At 39.5% G+C, this 22,378-nt stretch overlaps 2 protein-coding genes across 2 annotated transcripts; one reads left to right on the top strand and one right to left on the bottom strand.

Annotated features, from left to right (window-relative positions):
• Positions 1-7,635: 7,635 nt before the first annotated feature.
• On the bottom strand, positions 7,636-8,154 carry LOC136845678 (uncharacterized). The gene has a single exon (XM_067115824.1). It carries the CDS (start codon positions 8,152-8,154, stop codon positions 7,636-7,638), a length of 519 nt encoding a protein of 172 aa, XP_066971925.1.
• An 11,556-nt stretch (positions 8,155-19,710) lies between these two features.
• LOC136845677 (high mobility group nucleosome-binding domain-containing protein 5-like) lies at positions 19,711-20,373 on the top strand. The gene has a single exon (XM_067115823.1). The coding sequence runs from the start codon at positions 19,711-19,713 to the stop codon at positions 20,371-20,373; it is 663 nt and encodes a 220-aa protein (XP_066971924.1).
• The last annotated feature ends 2,005 nt before the right edge of the window (positions 20,374-22,378 follow it).

Here is a 22,378-nt window from a genome sequence, read left to right as displayed (position 1 = left end):
GGATGAGATTCTTAGTTCACGATAAAGTGAGAAACTAAGGTCTTAACGCCTGGTCTCAAAACGTTGTCTGAGAATTAACATGTCTATTTAGGTCATATAAAACTCAGCTAATGAGGCATATCCAATCTGATAAATTACAAGACAGAAATTGTCATTGGTTCAGAATATTTAGCTTTTTCAATTCATTGTAGGCCAACGTTAAGTTTATGGGGTGAGTCAATGTCTTTATTAGTAGTGGTGGAGCTGTTTTGATTCCTTTTAGACCTATTACTAAATGGGCTTCAAAAGGTAAGCCAAATCCAGAGTTTGATTATGTGGCTACTTGCAGGCACAAAGTTCACTCTGTGTGAAAACAATAATAAATTCAGAATCCGATTTGTCACGCCTTGTTCATTTTAACTAGATCAGGTTGGACTTAGCAAACCGAGAAATTTTAATACCTTTGTCAGAATCGAAAGCTACTGAGCTTTTACACAAGATTTTTGATCAAAAGAATTGATGACAGATAAATGGTAAGGTTGCCTTTTAAATCGGAGGCCAGGCCTCCTCCTAACTTGTGTGTTGCCAAATCTCAACTCGACTCACTTTCACTCAGAGAAAGCTATGCAGGAGTCATTGATAAAAAATAAGGAATTACACTTTATAGAGCAGGTGGCTCTTGTTTGTGACAAGAGGGCAACATTTTTACCTCATCATCCTGTCTTGAAAAATTCGATAACAGTTTTCAACGCAAGTAGTTGTAGCAGAGGTACCAAATCTCTAAATGATTGTCTACATACTGGTCCGTCACTGGATGTCCTTTACTGTGATGATAAACTAATTGAATTTAGAACTAACCCCTACTCGCAGCCATTGCCAACATCTGTAAGACATTCCACTGTATTCTTGTACACACTAGTCACAGGAAATGTCTCAAATTTTTAGAGTATGTAGAAGATAATCTTGTGTGCTATCTCTTGCAGCAAGTTCTCCTTCATCACAATACCTGTGTAAACCTAACCTCAGTTATGATCTTTTCTTGAGGCTCAATGTAGACAATCTGATGATCACAGAATGTAGTGAAGCTAAACTAGTTTCCAATAAATTAGAAATCGACGCATTTTTGGAGTCTGCAGGTATGCCATTGCAAAGATGGATCTCTAATTACTCCTTTTTTCGCAGCACTTATAATGTTAACTTAAAACCTAGACAAAAAGTGTTGGGAATTGAGTAGAATACTATGGATGATGAACTAACTATTAGCACATCTGAGTCCCTATTTTTAGTAGTTGATAGTGATGGTTTCACTAAACGACAATTGCTTGCAGTAGTAGCCTCTATTTTTGATCCCTTAGGATTGATCACACCTATTAGTGTTATTATGAAGTTACTTTTACAAGAAGCATGGAAAGAATCACCTTAATGGGATAGACTTTTGCCTAAAACTCTCAGAACAGTGTGAAATGATATAATTTATCCCATATAACTCAGTTATAGATGTATTAATTGATAATCCTCACCTTCCTGGGGGCTAATGTCTAGCTCTAATTGGGAAAGGAGATGGATGATTGTTTATAAACACATCTCTTAATCCAAATAATTTTTTGGTTGGAGAATCATTTGTCTGAATTCTCAGAGCACTCTTCATTGTTACTAGCTCTCTATGGAGAGACAGAGGTAGTTCACCATATTCAACTTGTAAAGAAGACGTTGGTGATGATCGAAACACTCCTGAACATATTCTAAGACCTTCATTAAGAACTGGGTCTACCGTTGTCAGCGTTGCATCTGATGCCAAGCCATATATTTCACTTCCATAGTCAACGATAGACAGCACTGTTGCTTTATACAGTAGAGTAAGGGTATGTCTATCAACTCCCCAAGTAGTGTTCGATAGTTTTTAAATTAGGTTTAATGCTCTTTTACATTTTGATTTCATGTATGTTATGTGGGCTTTCCAGTTCATGTGAGTATCAAATACTAATCCTAAAAATTTTGCTGTTTGACCAATTGGTATGGAATGATTTCTGATTTTTAAATCTATTTCTTCACCTTTTTTCCACTTTTTATTTTTATAAAACATTACTGCTTGAGTCTTTTGTATAGAAAATTTGAAGCCTACAGATGAGGCTGTAAGGACTGGGGATTGAGTGACATTATCGGGCAGTTGATGGTCCTACCACAGTTCCCACTATTTAGCTTCGGATATAAACCCATTCCCAGCTATGATATCTTTTCCTATTTATCAGGTCTAATAAATTTTAGTAACAGTGGAAAATTCCACATAATTTAATCCAAACAAATATATAATGCCATATGGGACTCTTGGACTTAAACCCAGGAACAGATTCCTGGGGTTCAAGAGCCCCCTCACCACGTCAAGGTGGTCCCAAGTTGAGGGGGGGGGGAAGTAGAGGGAAAAGGGGAGGAGGGGGAGGGGGGGGAATGGAAGAGAGAAGGGGAGGAGAGGGGAAGGGGATGGAAAAGGCAAGGGAGAAGGGGGGAAGATGGAAGGTGGGGGAGATGGAAAGGGAAGAGCGAAGGAGAGGGAGGGCAGCTAAATCATGGATCTTGTGTGAGGGAAGAGGGAAAGGTAGGGGATGGAAGAGGGAAGGTAGGGGATGGAAGAGGGAGCTAAATCAACACTTGATCTTGTGCTTGGGGAGAAGAGGGAAAGGTAGGGGATGGAAGAGGGAAAGGTAGGGGATGGAAGAGGGAAAGGTAGGGGATGGAAGAGGGAAAGGTAGGGGAGGGAAGTGGGATTGATGATTGATTGATTTGTTTATTAAATCTGGTGTCATAACATCTAGGTTATTGACGCCGAAACAAATTTAAATATAAAAATTAAGTTTAAAATAAATTTCATATAAAAATATCTAAAAGTTATGTATATAAATATTTAAATTTAAAAAAAAAAGGTAAGTTAAAAAAAAAAATTTTCATATAAAAATATCTAAAAGGTATGCATATAAATATTTGAATAAAAAGAAATAGGTTTAAAATAAATTTCATATAAAAGTATCTAAATGATACGTATATAAATAAATTTCTTCATATATTCTATATACAAGCTAAATTTTCTTCAGAAGGCCCGCCTCCAACATAAAAGTGTACAATTGCTGAGTGTTACAATCCTTTCCAAGGATTGTAGCAAGATTAAAATTATCAACTTCATCTCGTCCCCAAGACAGGAACCTTTGTCTCAAATTCCTAAGTGTGGGACATTCAACCAGCAAATGTCCCACACTCAGGGGTACAGCACAGTCTTCACAAATTGGAGGATTCTCACGGGACATCAAGAACCCATGCGTGAGTCTTGTATGTCCAATCCTCAACCTGCACAGCATTGTCTCCTGTCTCCTTGGCATATGGGGATATGACCAAGGAGACACAGATGATGCAATACTACGCATTTTTCTATTTGTTAAAATATTCTCCCACTGGGACTGCCAACGCTTTTTTATTGTTTGTCCTACTACAGGATATACATCCCGATGGTAGTAGGCATCTTGTGGGTTCTGGAGAGTTGACCGCTGATTTCGCTAGTTGGTCTGCTTTTTCGTTCCCATCCACCCCAACATGGGAAGGCACCCAACAGAACTTAACTTCTTTCTCTCTTCTTTTCAATAAAAACAACCATTCTAATACTTCTAAAATCAGGGGGTTTAAAGGATTAAAAGATTCCAGTGCCTGAAGTACACTTTTTGAATCACTATATACGATAAAATTGTTTCCATTATGAATTAAAATCTCCTTTAAAGCTTTTAAAATTGCATTTATCTCGGCAGTAAAAATTGAGGCAACGGATGATAACCTTCCACTTCTCTCTATATCAGGAAGGCTACACTACACCAAAGCCGATGCCAGCATCAGACTTTGAGCCATCCGTGAAGATTGGTGTGTAGGTGCCATGTTCCATCGAATGTTCTAAAAATATTGACCGCATGGCCTCACATGACAATTCTGACTTGGTGAAATTAAAATACTTGCAGAATTCTACCTCTGGAAATTTCCAGGGGAATAACAGAATACTTTACTGGTAGAATCTTCACCTAGGCATATTTAATTCCCTGAGAATCAAGTTTACTCTAAAAGCAAACGGACCGGTTGCTTGGGATGATTTTCATAATAATGACAATGCCTTTCCCTTCTCATACATATGCTGGTCAAAGACTTAGGTAGCCTCTGGAATCTATACCAGCTCCGAACCAGCAGACGCTTGTAATGAAGATCCAGTGGCACCTCACCAGCATCTACCAACATGCTCTCAATGGGAGATGATTTAAATGCTCCTGTACACAACCGTAACCCACCATGATGAATCGAGTTGAGCATTTTAAGGTTATTGGGCTTTGCAGACGTGTAAACTTCGCATCCATACGTTAATTTTGAAAAAACCAGGGCTTTATACAATCTCAACATCTGAGTTCTGTCTGCACCCCACACAGTATGAGACAGAACTTTCAGCAAATTCATCGCTTTCAAGCATTTGGTCTTAATATACTTCAGATTTGGGATTCAGGTCAGCTTACTATCGAAAATCAACCCAAGGAACCTCGTTTCACCTACACATGTAATTCTTTGCCTATGAATAAATAGATCTGGATCAGGATGAAATCTTCTTATGCGACAAAAGTGCATAGTTACCGTTTTACTAGTAGAAAATTTAAAATCATTAACCTCAGCCCACTTCACTATATTGTCGATGCAGAGCTGAAGGCGACGTTCAGCCACTGCCATCCTTGAAGCTGCAAAGGAGATTGAAAGGTCGTCAACAAAAAGGGTATATGTTATATCTGAGGAAATTATTTTTGAAACCCCATTGATTGCCAAGGCAAACAATGTTATGCTTAAAACACTTCCTTGTGGTACTCCTTCTTCTTGACTGAATACTTCTGACATTGTTGCTCCAACCAGGACCTGAAATAGCCTATTTTTAATAAAAGCCTTAATGAAGAGGGGCAAATTGCCTTTCAGGTTACATTCATGAAGGATCCTCAAAATGCCATATCTCCATGTTGTATCATAAGCCTTCTCCAAATCAAAGAAGACCGTGATGTGATGTTGCTTGTTGGCAAAAGCTTCACATACTGAAGACTCCATTCAAGTAGAACATCAGTTGTGGAGTGCATGCTTCGAAGCCACACTGTGCTGGGGACAGATATTTACCCCGTTCTAAGTACCACATCAAGCGTATGTTTACCATTTTTTCCATGATCTTGCACAAACATGATGATAGTGCAATTGGACGATAATTTTCTGCTTTAAACGAGTCTTTTCCAAGTTTCGCAAACGGCAATAATTTTAACATCTCCCAGATCTTAGGGAAGATATGCTCCCTGTAAATTCTGTTAATAAGGCTCAATATGAATTGTTTGGTATTTTCAGGGGTTTGCTTAATCATTGAATACGTTATATCATCCAGTCCAGGAGCTGATTCATTACATTTATTTAGGGCCGATAGAAATTCCCTCATCGTAAACGGATCATTGTATCTCTCATGTCTCAACGTATTAAAATCTATTTCAACTTGTTCCATCTGCTGCCTTTGAGCCGAGGATGATCGATCATCGTTTTTCTTTGCAACACTAGCAAAATGATTAGCAAACTCATTTGCAACTAACTGGGGGTCTGCTACCTCACAACCATTGATCTTGATAACTGGAGGTTGACAGGGAGTAAACTTGCCTGCTATTTTTCTAACTCTCTTCCAAACTAGTTTTAGAGGAGTTTTCAAATTTATTGAAGAAATAAAGATTGTCCAAGATTCTTTTCGTGCTTTTTTGATTTCCAAACGAAAATGAGCTCTTGCTTTTCGAAATTCTACACAGTAATACTCACATTTTCGTCTACGGTATCTTGTGTATGCAGACCTCATAGTTCTATGAGTTTCCTGGCATTTACGAGTCCACCAGGAACCGGTCGGCGGATAAATATGCCTGATGTCCTGGGTATGGACTGAAGACCAGCCGAGAACAATATTGTACTTAAAAATTCAAGAGCATCATCTACGCTGGGAAAGTCATCAGCAGAGTCATCTATTGAGCTTTGCTCCTGGAATGTTGCCCAATCAGCTTTTTTTGTATTCCATCTAGGTAGCCTGGAAGATGGAGGACTTGATGCTGAACTCACCACTATTGGGAAATGGTCACTGGTGAATCTATCATTTATAACTCTCCAATTAAAATCTATAAGGCAGTCATCACTACATATAGATAGATCAATTGCCGATAGCGTGCCTGTTTGAACGTGAAGATGTATAGACTCCCCAGAGTTGAGGATCCCCACATTTTCACCTTCTATGATGGAACTTAGGCATCTTCCTCTTTGGTTGTTGACGATATCACCCCAAAGAGGGCTTCTGCAATTCATATCTCCCAAAATAATAAAGGGACGTGGTAACTGTTGGATAAGAGATTTAAATTCATTGATTGGGAAGACTTCATTTGGTGGTAGATAGAGAGAGCATACTGTATATTTTCTTTGAAGATGGATCTGTACACCTATTAGTTGCAAAGCTGACTGGATATTAATAGGATTTTGTGGGGTATCATTTCGAACATACAAAACGACACCACAATGACTTCCCATATTTAAATTATAGGTGGAGTAATAAGATGTATACTAATGACAGTAGAGAGGGGCATATTAATGTTCTCGATAATGATTTAATAATTGATAATTGACAAAATTGTATCCAAGAGTGAACTATTAAAGAAAATTTTGATAATCTAAAATAAAAGTAACACTTATGCCTGCATGTGTTTTATTTTTTCCAGAGCTGTTTATCCGACCCATCACTTTATCTCAATATATATATGTGTGTGTGACAGTTCCATTAAATGTATACTTTCATTAATGATATACCTCCCATTTTATTTTCCATCTTCAAGTGGGCTGTAAACATCAAAAGTCCTGGGCTGAAATTTAGTTCCAGTCCGTCCCTGTTACAGAACAAATGCTACCTTGTCTCATGGGTTTTCTAGAAGGATCTCACAAACACGATTGTTTGTCACAAACACAAAATAGGAACAAACACACCGTGAGGTTGTCGGTTTCAGGGAATTAAACAGAGAGCACAGAAAACATGTTTCTCCTGAGAAAGAGAAGTGTGTGAAGATCAGGGCAGTTAGCACAGCTGGGTTCCCCACAGTTGCCAACCTCATGCCCAGCTGGGAGCGCCAACTAATGCCTTGTAAGTCTTTTATGGCATCAGTGACATTATTATTTACTTTAAGTACTGGAGGAGGATTGGGTGTAAATTTACCCTGAATTTTTCTTATTTTCTTCCAAATGCTGCAGACTGGTGTTTGCTGTTAATAGAGGATGCATATCCTGCCCAATGCTTGTCTTTTGGCACTTTCATAGCTTTTCGAAATTGTGCCCTACACTGTTTATAAGTGATGACACTGACCACGGTGCTATGTCTATGGTACCTGGTCAATGATGACCTTGTAGCTTGATGTAGCAGCCTTAATTCTTCTGACCACAATGGAACTGGCCATCTCCTGAAAAGTCCTTTAGTTCGAGGAATTGAATGTAAGCCTGCAGTATGGAAAGTTCCATTGAGTAGATCGATGGCATCATCTACACTTGGGAAATCTTTTAGCATCCCAACTCTAACTCAAATTTGAATTTTTCCCAAGCACCTCACCATCATCTTGGGATAGGTGGACCATCATTGGTGCAGATTATAATTGGAGAATGGTCACTGGTATGCCAGTCATCACTTGTTCTCCAATTAAAATCAACACTGCAATTGAGCTTTAATTGAAAGGTCAATGCAGGAGACACTGCCAGTCTGAATGTGATAATGGGTAGGTTCTCCAGTAGAAGGCCTATATCTTCATCTTCTATAACAGATGCCATCATATTCCCTGTTTGGTTTAATGTTACATCTCCCCAAAGTGGATGTCTGCTGTCGAAGTCACCAAGAAGAAGAAATGGCTCTGGTAGTCTGAAGGATACTACTATTGGGTGGAATGTAAAGGAACGTAATATTTGCCTTCTGAAATTAATCTGTACAGCCACAGAATGAAATGGAGTATTTAGTTTTACTTGGTAGTGTGGAGTATCTCGAAGGATGTAGATGAGGGATCCACCGTGATTTCCCACTTCCAAATCAAATTCAGTTCTGAGGGAACATATTCCTAGGACAAGGGGTATGAAACACATCCCTACATGCTCCAAAAGCTTTCCCTGATGTTATGAAAGTAAATTTATTTCCGTCTGGGACCATCAGTATGGTTCCTTTTTACAAGATTGGGAGAGTTCTTTTTTCTACTTGAGGGAGGCAATTTAGTGCGTAGTTTTGTTGGCTCCTTGGGGGGAATAACCACCTTGAAAGAGCCAACATCCTTTCCTTCAGTGTCTTTGACACTGAAGGGATTTTCAGTTTCTTCTCTCTCCATCTCAATCGAAACAGAGAGAGCAGAGGTTTTCTCTAAAGAGACCACCTCAACTGTCTTCCTATTGCTGGCAGTAGCCAGCTCTGCCTCTAAAGAGGTAGAAGCACCAGCAAGGACTGGCACCGGGGAATCAGCATCTGCTGGTTTGTCCTCCAAAGAGGAGTTGGCACCAACAGAAGCTGGCACCGGACCAGCAACCGATGGCCCCTCCTCCAAAGAGGCAGATGGTGAAAGGTGTGTCTCAACTGGCACTTCAATTTTTCTGAGCTATATGCTCACGTCTTCTTTGTTGGTTCTACTGAGCCTTGTCTTCGCTTTGCCATCTTCAATAGATTCTGATGAATCTGTTAAGTGTCTTTTCAGCGATTCTTTTTTTGACTCTAACTTTGTGATTCTTATTTTGGTTTGTTTATTTCTCTTTCTGTTGGTTTCTAAGTTTTGCTACTACTGAGGCAAAAATTAGACCTGGCCTTACAATCTTAGCTTTTGCTCTCTCTCTTGCCTCCTTAAAAATTGTCTTTCCATCACTCTTAATGACTGAATTTTTTTTAAATAAATATATATATCACACTGTTGAGATGATGATGAATGTCCTTCACCACAGTGAACACATTTAGGTTTCCTTTGTGCACATACCATGCTCATCATCTCCACAGTTGGGAGTGCACTCAACAGGGTGTCCAAACGTTGGCAAAACACCTCCTGGGCCTCAGGATGTACTGCTTTATTTTGTATCTATGCCAGGCTGCAAAACACACATCAACTTCATGTTTCCTTTGGGGAGATAATCTCTACCAGGAGCATATTACTGTTCTGAGGGGATATTTTCGTTTGTCTGCCACAGCATTTTACAATTTCCCCATTTATCTCAAAAATATCAATATTGTCACCATTAACCTTCAAATTTGGATATTTTTCATATGAATTGGGTACAAAGAACCCAGGAACTATTTCATATTCTTGCTTTTCTTTGTTGCAAATGGTTCCAGTGTGACAATACTGGAACCAGATGCTTTTGTTGGGGATTCTGGCCGTATTCCTTCTTGCCTGGCATTGGGTTGTCAACCGTATCCGACTGTCATTTGGCCCAGGGTACTAATTTCAACATAACCCTCCATGAAAAAATTGAAGTAAAAAAAAAAAAAAAAAAAACACTGCTGGTGAACACTGAACAGGCACCACTGACTTTTCATGGGGCCCTATTCTCAGCTAACACCACCAGTAGAAACTGACTCCCAGATGTCCACCCCTTACCCTACCCAAAAGGGATAGCACCCACATATCAGAGAGGCACAAGTGTAAGCCTAACCCACTTGATGGGACAGAGACTATTACTAGAATACAATCATCCCCACTCTGACTATGTTGGTGGGCATACCAGAAAATATGCCAGGAGTCCCACCCCTGGAATCCACAGGCTGATCTCCGGGATAGTTTCGACTTCAGACATCATATTGACACCCTTCAGGTCCAAACATCATCGGGTTGGGCGACACTCCAAATCACAGTTCCCACATTTACCTTCGAACATGAACCCCAATCCAAGGTATGATGCCCCTTCCTTCCACACAGACAGCAAATTTAATGAAGGTGGAAATATCCAAACTATGTAAGCCAAAAAATTGAGAAAAAAAAAAAAAAACTAGAAGCGGTAGTCATAGAGAGTGGATAGGAAGATGGAAGGGAGATGAAAAAATAAGCTGGAGGAAGAAGTAAAAAAGGAGTAGAAGAGGAGGAGGACAAGGAAATATTTAGAGTCAAACAGTGGGAACGATTTCCCCTCATTCGAGAGCCCCTTGCCTGTCACAAATCTACAGCATGAGAAAGAATATTCCATGCTGGAGCCATGTGACTACCTCACGGCAATCTCTCATTAAGGGGGTTTCCAAGAAGAATACAAGAGTTTGATGAAGGGGGTAAAAAACTAAAACTAGTTCTCGTACACCAGTTGAATCTTTACCTGGACAGCGGGGTAGTACAGTGTATGGGTAGACTTGAACACACACAGTTACCCGAATCTGTTAAGTTTCCCATACTATTGCCGAAGAGTTGCTATGTTATTCAGGTAATTATTAAAGAACATCATGATGCTAATGCTCGTATGGGTGTAAATGCAACTGTGGCGAGTGTCAGACAGGAGTTCTGGATCCCACAGATAAGGCAACTAAGAGTATAATAATACACCACTGTGTTATTTGTAGGAGAATGCAGGGGAGGCCATATAGGCCCAATATAGTTCCACCATTACCTAAGTTCAGGGTGCAATGTAAGCAACCCTTTAATAATACAGGCATGGACTACACCAGCGGATTATGGGTTACGGGAAAAGGAAAAAGCCCCGAGAAGGCTTATATCATCTTATTTACGTGCCCAATAACCAGAGGCATACAGTACATGTGGAGCTAGTTGATAACCAGTCCTGTGACTCGTTCCTCATGAGTTTTAGAAAACTCTGTAACTGAAGAGGTTTCCCAGCACTCCTGTTGAGTGACAACACCACCACATTTGTAGCAGCATCAATATACCTTAAGACCATGTCGGAGAATCCCAGGGCAAAGGAATATCTGTCAGATACAAAGTGTAACTGGAAGTTCATTCCAGCGAGAGCACCATGGTTTGGTGCTATATGGGAAAGGCTCATAGGACTTCTGAAGTCATGTCTAAAAAGATTGTAGGCCAAGCCTTGCTCAGTTTTCAGGAACTGACCCGTGTCCTGGTGGAGCTGGAATTATCAATGACAGACCAATTAAGTTACATGTGGGATTTGAATCAGCTTGGAAATTTTAACCCCTAACCATTTGATCCTTGGACCCAAAAGTCCCTCCTAAGAAGTAGTAAATTGGGAAGAGATCTCCGGTGACCCCACCTATGGACGAGAGTTCACTGAGAAAAGATTCCTGTACGTATCCAAGTTGTGTGACAACTTGTAGAAGAGATGGGAGAGGGAATATTTGACAACGTTAAGAGAGACCCATCGAGTAGGAATAGTGCATGGCTCTTGGCCCAGGATAGGGGAAGTTGTCCTCATTCATGATGAGGGGCCAAGGACCAAGTGGAAGTTGGGCCAAGTGATCGAGTTACACATAGGGAGAGACAAGGTCCCTAGAGTGGCTGCTCTAAGAACGGCACATAGCCAGCTTATGAGACCTGTAATTAAGTTATACCCCTTAGAGCTGTGGCAGGAGATAAGGGAAACTAATCCTGCAACAGAGGACATTCAGTCAAGCACCCGCCAGAGCACAAGGACTGCTCAAATACCTGCAGAAGCCAGAAAGGCATTGATAAGAACAGGACTATTGTAAATAATGTAGGCATGAGTTTTCTTGCAGGGGAATATGTCGAAACTTCGACAAGTGAGATTGAGCTTTTCTGCAAGTTGTGGTATAGTTTTATGTATTCTCTTTAAATTTATGTAAAGTGGAAATGTGTATTATGTAAATGAAGAATACTATGTTTCGTTATGTTTGTATTTAGTAATGAAAAACGTTGTCTTAGCTGTTTCATGTGTTTAATTGTAAGTATATGTGTAATAATGCTTAAATACTGGAATTGGTTGTTTATCTCTTCACAGCTTTGATACAGTGCAGTTCAAGCTAATAAGGACTCAAGAATGCAGCCATTGTTGTCAGTGCCTACAAGTACTTAAGTATTTCTTTTCGTCTCAAAGTACATTTAGGGAAAACTTCCTTTAGGAGATATGCATATCTAAATGTAAGGAGAATTTCTTGAGGTGCGCCTTGGATGAGGGTCACAAAATAAGAGATTGTGCTTAAGCCAACCCAACTACTGTATTTCAAGCTAGGAACACTGAATGCACCAACAGTAAGTTTATATCGTTTTTTAGTTAATATACACAACGCAATGCATTGATTTAATCACAATTTAAACAATCATAAGAATGAAGTAACCTGGGTGTCGTAGTATAACGCTTGGGCTACGATTAGGGATTAGGTCAGTACGTTTTGAATCATTTAGACTATACGATAACACTGACGATCTGAAATGCTCTACTTATTCTGAAAAAGTCGGAATAAAATGGTGCTGTGACCAGGATATCGGTGACTGGTTGTTAGAGCAGAGATCTGTATAGTTAGGGTTTATGAAATTTTAAGGATTGTGATATTTGGCGATAAAGATGAGACCGGGTGATGGTGGCGGCCATTTTAGAATTTGTTGTGTTAGCCTATAAATGGATGTTCCAATAAAACCCTATGTTTTTAACACATGTATTCATCCATATTTAATGCATTTAGCTATTGATATGGACAAACAGGTAATTCAGAACAGGTATTTATTTAAGTTTATCTCTGTGTATTTAATATTTTGTGTGGCCTCCATCTGCCTGTACCACAGTCTGCATTCTTGAAGGATATGATTTCAGCAAATCGCAAAAAAGCTGAGACTCAAACTCCATTATACTGAGCACTTCAGTCACCTCTCTTCACAGGTCGTCAAGGCTTGGTATACCATCATAGTTCACTGTGCATGGTTCAACATGATCCTTCAAGATACTACTAATGTTTTCACACACATTAAGGTCAGGGGAGCTACCTGGAAATTCACTTGACGAAAAGAAATCGATACCACTGTTTCAAAGCACTTCCTGTGTCTGAGGAGCCTTGAAACATGGTGCCTTATCATGCAAAAATGTGACTTCAACAGATAACACATTTTCAGGATCTTTGAAAAGGAAAACTCCACCAGTAAGCACAGTTTCTCTGAAGTATTTGCCATTCCATGACTGTCCTTTTTCTTTGATGATCCACATAAATTTGGCTGTGAAACAGAGAAAAATTCCCAAACATTCAGTTTCACAACTTGGATAGTTTGCTGATATCATCCAACTTTGCAGCCCAAATGGTGCCATTTTTATGATTTGGCTTCCTGACTGAAAAAGAATTCATCTGATGCGGCAACATGGAGAAGGCCACCTTCATCCCAATCTTTGAGAAATGAACCACAAAACCATGCACGGTCTTCTCTCTGTTGCTGAGTGATGTTGGGCTTGCTGATAACATGAAATGGGTTGATACCAGATTTTTTCAACTCACTATATACAGCACTAATTAACCCCTTTTTGTTTCTAGTTCAAGTACCAATTTACAAAAACTTTCTTGGTCTACCCACTGCCTCAGCTATGATGTCAACTCCTGAGAAAGACTGGCCTAAGGTTCTCACTCTTTTTGTGATGACAGTCATATGAATTTTTGTTCCAGTTTCTTTTAACAAAGGATTCATCCCTTTTAATGTATTTAGCTATCCAGGAACGTAAAATGAATGATGTGCCAGCATCCCTGGCCTCTCTGAAGGTTATAGCCTGGATTCAGTTAATCCATCTCAGGTATTGTCTGAAAATACAAGAAATGTAAAATGAAAAATAGCTTAATAGAAACCTAAAATAATGTACTTGGAGATAGGCTATAGCAGAAAACTTCATAATTTCGTAACACCTGGTAATTAACCTGCAATGTAAGCTTTAACACATTCAAATTAATGGTATGATACGCAACTACCCTACAATACAGTCGACCCTTGTTAACCGGTCCCCGTTCGTCCGGATATCAGATAAGATGGACACCGAAGAGGGTCAGCAGATTTATGATACGTAATGTTCGACTACGATTTAAGATAGTTACTGTTCTTCCACTCGTTGAATACCATTTTCCTTTTTATTTACCAAAGGTAAATAAAAAAACTTCATTTACATTTTTATTTTATATACGTATACTGTTTTGTATTTATACTCTACCAAGCTGAAATTCTTTTAACTTGCAACCAATTTAACTTGGGTGCAATACTTACCTTTAATGGACCGATTTAAACTGCACGCCAATACTTTCAGAGACAGGTTTCCTACGCCACTACCTTGCTCTCTGATGACGTATCAATACTTCAGTGTCATTGGCTAAATGTTATTACATCACAATAACATCGTCATAACCCTGTTACTTAATTGGTTAAAAAGTTTGACGTGGAAAAAAGCAAGAATTCCCTGGAAAATTTGTCTCGGCGTTGGTTTTGAGTGTTAAGTGACCGGCTCTCGATAACTATTATCTTTATCATTATTTTTGTAATTATTAAAGGTTAATATGGGATAAAGACATGATAGAATGATGTAAGTTTTAAGTGATAATAGGAATTACCATTAATGGAAGAATACGTTTATCATATTAGGTGAATTCGTAGCAAAAGCTAATTTTTTTTAGAATGAAAGTTGAGATATCATGGTTGGCGTCTTGGTGTCGAGAGATAATCTTTATCACAGTTCTTATTTTTTGTAATTACAGTATTACATGCTGATGCTGGATAAAAATGTAATACAGTAATACCTCGATCTTACACGATTCAAGTCGCACAAATTCACAGACACACGAAATTCTCAAGAAACCCTGCAGAAGTGGTTATGTTTAATTTTTGAAGTAATTTACAAGTTTTCATGTTTTTATGTGTAAAATCTGTAAGAAAAATGCATTTCATGCTTTTATGTGTAAAATCTGTATGAAAAATGCATTTCATGCTTTTATGTGTAAGATCTGTATGAAAAATGCATTTCATGCTTTTATGTGTAAAATCTGTATGAAAAATGCATTTCATGCTTTTGTGTGTAAAATCTGTATGAAAAATGCATTTCATGCTTTTATGTGTAAAATCTGTATGAAAAATTTATTATTTTTATTTTTGTACATGCATAAATATGATGCAAAGGTAATTTCAGCACATTCAGTTAGTGTACTTTTACAAGATGTGATACCCATTTGCAAAGTTACTGCATTTTTCAAAAATGATACCCCTGCAGAAAATGCTTGTTTAATGTTTGAAGTACATTTATAAGTTTTCATACTTTTAACTGTAAAATCAATATGGGAAATTTATATTTATATTTTTGTACATAAATATCATACAAGTATTATGTCCATTCATTCCCTGCAAGTCTTTGTCACTAGGACTTTATATGACCTTGAGATGAGGTTGTTCAGTCGCACTCGTTTGATAAAATGAATTCGTTAATGTAATATCAGAGATGTAACTAAGAGTTGTATAAGTGTCATTCTTTGAAAATTACTTTGTCAACCTCTGAGAAAAGTGCTGGTGCAATCTGTATGTGCATGTAATTACAGCACGTTCAGTTGGTGTACTTTTACAAGATGTGATACCCATTCGCAAAGTTACTGCACTTTTCAAAGATGATACCCCTGCAGAAAGTGTGTTTAATTTTTAAGTACTATTTTATAAGTTTTTCTGTTTTTAGGTATAAAATCAGAATGGAAAATCTGTATTTATATATTTGCGCATAAAAACGATACAAAAGTACAATTACTGTATTACAGTATATGTATCTCTCTCTCATTCATAGTTAGTGTTCAAACATATTTTTACAACTTGTTTTTTCTCTGTGCGTCATTACCTGTACAGTATATAATTTTAAATTTATTGAATTTTACATGTACTGTACTACCTTCTGCGAACATTATGTACATTTTCGTTATTTTATTGAACTGTACCTTTGTTATGACTGTGACGCATAAAGTTTACTTAGTGACGCAAAGAAAACGGCTTTTACTCTAAGTGAAAAAGAAAATGGCATCCCATGAATTAGGGGTAACATTAGTATACGTACACACCTACTGTAAATGCGCTATTATGAAACAGTGCAGTACTCAATTTTTATGTCAACCATTTCTCTCTTTTGTAAGGGTAATAAGCTAAATTTTAAATAAAATTACACTAACTTTAGTTCATTTAAAAGTTAGCTTAATACTTTGGGAGCATGATTAGGGTCATATTTAGTATTTAAACTCTGAAATAAACATTTATTAGCATTTTTAAAGACCATGCCAAACTTATTTTTTCACCTTGCATGAGGGGCTCCGGAACCTACCTCGTGTAAGTTTGGGGTATTACTGTATAGAGAAAATGGAGATAATACGAGCTGTAAGTTGTGTAAATGCATCGCATATCGGTGAATTAGTTGCAAAATGTTGTTACCTTATTTATTTCAGATTGAAAGTTATGGCGTCCCCTACAGTTTCACACTAAATTACTGACATTTCATTTTATGAAACAAGTGATAGGAAAGTTTGGATTCTGATGATACTACTAGTGATAAGGAGAGCGACAGTGATGAGGATGACGGATCATCTTCAGAAAGTGAAATTAATGCATGTGCATCAGGTGGTGTGTGGGTGTGCCTCACTGGTGATGATGCTGGCCCTATTCCAGTGCCATTTAGTGCCACCCCAGGACCTATGCATTCTCCACATGCCAACGCCCCCCCAACTGCTTATTTCAATTAATTTTTTCCTGATTCTTTCATGCAGACTGTAGTAACTGAAATAAATAGGTACAGTGATACATTTGTATCTAAGAGGGTGTATTTGCAGTGCCATCCACAATCAGCTGTTCATAACTGGATTACAGATGGGGACACTAAAATCAGAGAAATGAGAGCTTTTATTGGTATAGCTCTCAATATGGGCATTGTAAGATTGCCAGAGATAAATGACTACTGGGACACTTGCCATAAACCAATCTCTTAAACTTGGTTTTGGGAGCATTTTGCCCGAGACAGGTTCAATCTTCTCTTGAAATTTTTGCATTTTGCGAACAATGATGGAATGCCTGCCCAAGACTCTCCAGATTATGATCCACTTTATAAGATCAAACCAGTTATTAATCATTTTGTACATGTGTTCAAAAGACATTTTCATCCCTCGCAAAACATTGCGACAGATGAAAGTATGGCAGGTTTTAGAGGTCGCACAACTCATCTTCGACAGTACATGCTGCAAAAAGGGTATGCAAGGTTTGGCGTCAAGCTATGGTGCCTTTGTGATACCAAAACCAGCTATACTCATACCTTTGAGGTGTATAAGGGGGTCAGGTCAGGCAGGAAGATAGGAGTGGTGAGGGTTTCACTTACAATTTAGTGATGCGTTTGATGAAGCAGGCTGACCTTTTATATCAGGGTCACCATGTAGGCCTTCATAATTATTTTACCTCTCCCCAGCTATTCCAGGACCTTTACAAAGGAAGTGATAAGGCTTCCAAAGAATTGTGTAAATGCCTCCTTGACAAACTAAAAAGTGTGAGAGAGAGAGAAAGGGACAGTGATTGAGAGATGAGGATGAGAGATCAACCTTCAAATTTGAAATTAATGAAAGGGAGGTTATTCTGACAGGTGGTTTGTGGGTTGTTTCACTGGTAATGATGCTGTCCTGACTTTCCAGTTTCGCCATTTGTTTTGGGAGTGCCAAGACCTGTGACTCATTCTCCATGATGATCGTGACCCCCAAATGGATATTGTGCTGAAATTTCAATCAATTTTGGGACTGATTCAGTTTCATTTGGTATTTGGACTGTGGTTGGAGTGTTTGTAATAAAGTGTTTTGGGCTTTGTGCTTTGGCCTCTAAGAGGTGTAGCCTTTGCAGAGCTGTCCACAATCAGCTGTTTCATAACTTCGTCGATTACAGATGGGTCGACAGGACAAAACAAAATCAGAGAAATGAGAGCTTTTTCAAATGTTTCTCCTAAGCTTGTTGTCAATATGGGCAATTGTAAGATTGCCAGAAATAATGCATGACTACTGGGACAACTTCTTCCATAAAAACAATCTTTAAACTTTTGTTTTCCATTTCATTTATTATGATTGCATTGTTCCATTAATCTTCTCTTGAAATTTTTGCCATATTAGAATTTAGTGACCAATGATGGAATGTCTGCCCAAGACTCTCCAGATTATGATACTGTTTATAAGATCAAACCAGATATTAACTATTTTTTACATGTGTTCAAAAGACATTTTCATCCCTATATAAAACATTAACATCTTCAGATTCTGAAAGTTTATCTCAGAGAGAGGTCAACCAATAAACCAAACTCATCTTATGACAGTTCCCATGCTGCAAAAAAAGGGTGACCCCCGGGTGCAAGGTTTGGACCAAGATGAAACCCAAGCTATTGTTAAAACCTTTGTTTCCGATGTTCTCAAATTAGTCCAGCTAGATGACTCATACCACCGAGGTGTATAAGAAACCTGGGTCAGGTCAGGCAGGAAGATAAAAGTGGTGAGGGTTTCACTTACAATTTCAGTGATGCATTTGATGAAGCAGGCTGACCTCATTATATCAGGGTCACCATGAGCTCCTGCTGATAATTATTTTACCTCTCCCAGCTATTCCAGGACCTTTTCAAAGGAAGTAGGAAGGGGACTTCCCAAGAATTGTGTAAATGCCTCCTTGACAAACTATGGAGGAATGAGGTTACATTTGCGTTTGTGGAGAGACTTGTGAGAGAACGCTGTCTCTTCCAAACAGTGAATAGTTGTTCAGCATCATCGGAGAGAGAGAAGGAAAAACGGCATTTAATCTTTTGAATGAATGTCGTTAGGGAGTTGTTGTTTTGTTGTACAATTTTGCATTATGTTTGATTGTCCGTGAGGTTTCGTGTTTCAAACTGTTTTGTTTTTTTGTGAAGACGCGGCGGAACTGTTTTTTATTATGCTATTGATTGTGACCCATAATCTGTCTTGAATCTCATATTGTGCTGAAAGGACGGTTTTCCACTGATGTAGTTGATCACCGAGTTTTGTTTTGATATCGTTTTTTTTGTTCAGTTTGTGTGATTTGGTATTTGGAGGCTTTGTGGTTGACGAGTGTTTCTACTTAACATCTTCAAGATTCTGGGTTTTCTCAGTGCTGTAAACCAGTTGGCCAAATGTCGCTCATTCCCAGTCCTGTATAGCCTGGTTGTTTTTTTTTCTGCTGTGTTCCGGTGAGTTGAGTTTGAGTCTTCGTGGTTGAGTCTTTTTGAGTCTTGTTTTGGGTCGTGTTTGTGTACTGTTGGTTTGTTGTTTTTTTTGGTTGTGGACTGTTGTTGTGTGTGTGAGCGTTGGCATTATCGGCGGTTGTGGTTACTCCGTGACCTCCTTCTGCTTTGGCAAAACTTCCCGTCCGGAATTCGTAGGCCTAGCCTAGTACGAGGTGAGTGTATGTGCTGTTTTTTTGTTAGTGTGAGTGTGTGGTTGTGAAATCCCGCCACGTTATTTGGCGCCCAACATGGGGCTGTTGTTTATTTACTGTTAGAATTGTTTTGTGGTGGGTAGAGTGAGAGTAAGAGGTCAGGATGAGTGAGATAGAGGAACTGAGAGAGGAACTCCGGGTGGCTAGGGAACTCCAGGGTAGGCTGGAGGAGGAGAATGGGAGGCTGAGGAGTGAGAATGAGGAGTTGAGGAGTCAGTTGGAGGAGATGGGGGGAATGCTAAGGAGTGCAAAAGAAGAAATGAAAGAGGAGATGAAAGAGGGGGTGAAAGAGTCTGAAGAAAGAATGGATAAGAAGTTAGAGTCTGCAGTAAGCAGGATGCAGGAAATGATGAAGGGAATGCTTAAGGAGTTCTTTGGAGAAGGAGCTGTAGGAGGAGGTTCCCCTGGGTCTTGGGATGGGCCAGAAGGGTTGCAGAAGGTAGAGAAGAGTGGAGATGAGAGTGATGGAAGTGATTTAGGTGCAGTAAAGAAGGAAAAGAAGGGAGAGATGCTGGCTAAAGGTAAACGGGAGGACAAGGTTAAGAAAGGGGGTGAGGAAAAAAAAAAAGGAAAGGGGTTTAGGAAGGATGAGAAGAAAGTTGATATTGGGAAATTGGAAAAGAGTAAGGAACAAGATGAAAGTGAGTTGGATAGTGAAGATTGGATAAGGGTAGTTAAGAAGAAGGGTAAGAAAAGCGCAGTTGGGAGGATGGATGTTAGTGTGGAAGTGGATTCACTGTATTTGGAAGAGTGTAAGAAAGGTCAGAGTGAAACTAGCGGCAGCGACAGTGAGAGCGAGAAAGAAGTACGGAAGGCTATGTATGTGAGAGAAGTGCCACGGTGTGAGAAGTATGAAGAGTATGGACGTAGGGATATAAGGGATTTTTTCAGGGAGTATGAAGGTTATTGCATGGCTAAATATGGAGAGAATAAGAGGGCATGGGCACGAGAGTTAGGGGTTTCTTAACAGGGTTTTTGCTGAGTATGTATGGGGTGGTAATGAGTGTAGGTCATGTGTCCTATAAAAGTATTAAAAGTAGGATTATAGAACAGGCAAGAAGGACAAAAAAAGTGTTAAGTATAAGAGGAAACATGATTTTGATGAGGCAAGAATGAATGATGGTGAATCTTTGGATACGTACGTCTGTCGGTTGGAAACATTAGCCAGAAGAAATTTGGTGATGAGGGAATAAATGAGTGCAAAGAGTTAGTACGAAAGTTGTTGGCGATGGTACCCGAGGTTGTGTATGAGTTCATAAATAGGAAGCGCAAGGAAAAGATGAAGTGGACGAATGAAAGGTTGAGGTGGAATGAAATTTTGGATCTGGTTGAAGACCATGAGGTTGACAGATGTGCGAAAGAGAGTAGGAGTGTTAGCGTTAGGGCAGAGGTACCAGAATTTAGAAGCTATAGGGAAGCAGTTTTGGCAGGACCGAGGTGGATGGCAGAGCAAGTAGTTGATAGAAGTGTAAACGTAAATAATGCAAATATCAAGGGGCCACAGAGAGATAGAAGTAGCAGTATTGGAAGGGTAGGGTTTGTTAGTTATGATCTAGGGCAGAAATGTTATAGGTGTGGGAAAGTGGGGCATAAGAAAAATGAATGTCGGTGGGCATTGGGAGCTTGTTTTGGGTGTGGAGAAACAGGGCATTTGGTGAGTGAATGTAAGAAGGTTAGGGGTATCAAGTGTTATAGGTGTGGGCAGATAGGACATATAGCTAGTGGCTGTCAGGGTACCCATGGGGGCATAATTTGTGGTAACTGTGGGCAAAATGGGCATTATGCCAGGATGTGTAAGAAGTGAGAGCAAAGTGTACCGAATGTGGGGTGGAAGGTCATGTGGCGAGTGTGTGTAGGCGAATGAGAGTGGGGCAGAGTACCAGCTCGGGAAACTAATTAGTGAGGGGTTCAGTTGGGTGGATCCTCCAGAATGCAGACAGTGAGGGTACTGCATGTGCGTGAAGGGTTGATGCATGAGAAAGGGTTTGGGGGTAAAACGCACGAGTGTATGAGCGTGCAAGTGATTTGATTGCTCTGATTGATTGCTCTGAGTGTAAGGTACTGGGTGTTGTTTAAAAATGGGTATGATAAGTTACGGGATGAGTGTGAGATAAGGAATTGTAAGGGGTGAGGTCCGTGGGATAGGAAATTTAGGGGTACCTATAGTAGGGATGATGTGTGAAAAGATAGAAATTGGTGGGGTAGTGATGGACGAGAGTGATTTTTGTGTGATTGAGGGGCTAATGATAAATACGATATATTTGTTAGGATATAGATTTTTGAAGGGGTGTGGGATGGTGGTCCGTCCGAGTGAGAGTGTTATAGAGTTGCATATGAAGGGAGGTGTACGTGGGGGTTTGGATTTGTTGAGTGAGGAAGAGGTTGAGCAAATGCAGGATCAGAGTGTGGGGGTCAGTATGTTACGGCAGTGTGTATTGTGGGGGGTGAGAGTGGAGGATTGGCCCCCTGAGTTGGATGCATACAGGAGGGTTGCTGGACGGTTTGTGGTGTGTAGGAATGTGGTGTACTTTTTGCATCAGGAGGGTTTGTTTAATGAAGGGGTGTATATACCGGTGTTTTCCTTCGATGCAGCCGTGAGTATGTGTCTGTTGGTACATGATCGTTTTGGGCATTTAGGAAAGAATAAGTTGTGGGGTGTATGAGAGAGAGATTGTATGTGCCTGGGTTGAGCAAGATTTGTGTGGATGTAGCTGTCACGTGTGAAGATTGTCAGAGAGGGAAATATCAGTGTGTGCAAGCAAATCCGCCAGTCTTAAGACTGCAGATGAAAGAATTGTTTGAGATGGTTGTGATTGATTGCGTGTCATTACCACGGACTGCAAGAGGGCATGTGGGAATGATTGTGATGGTGGATCACATGAGTAAGTTTGCATATCGGTCCCCATCAAGGATAAAAGGAGTGAAACTGTTGCGTGAATGGTAGGGCAAATTCAATATTGCCGATGTGTGTA

The sequence above is a fragment of the Macrobrachium rosenbergii genome, chromosome 14 (genome assembly GCF_040412425.1).
Source record: "Macrobrachium rosenbergii isolate ZJJX-2024 chromosome 14, ASM4041242v1, whole genome shotgun sequence".
In the NCBI taxonomy this organism is placed as follows: Eukaryota; Metazoa; Arthropoda; class Malacostraca; order Decapoda; family Palaemonidae; genus Macrobrachium; species Macrobrachium rosenbergii.
The sequence above is the reverse complement of the archived record's forward strand: the minus strand, read 5'-3'. Positions and strand labels throughout refer to the sequence as shown.

Coding starts and splice junctions, on each gene's coding strand:
- LOC136845678 (XM_067115824.1), bottom strand. CDS start 8,154: ATGTGTTTCATACCCCTTGTCCTAGGAATATGTTCCCTCAGAACTGAA.
- LOC136845677 (XM_067115823.1), top strand. CDS start 19,711: ATGGATAAGAAGTTAGAGTCTGCAGTAAGCAGGATGCAGGAAATGATG.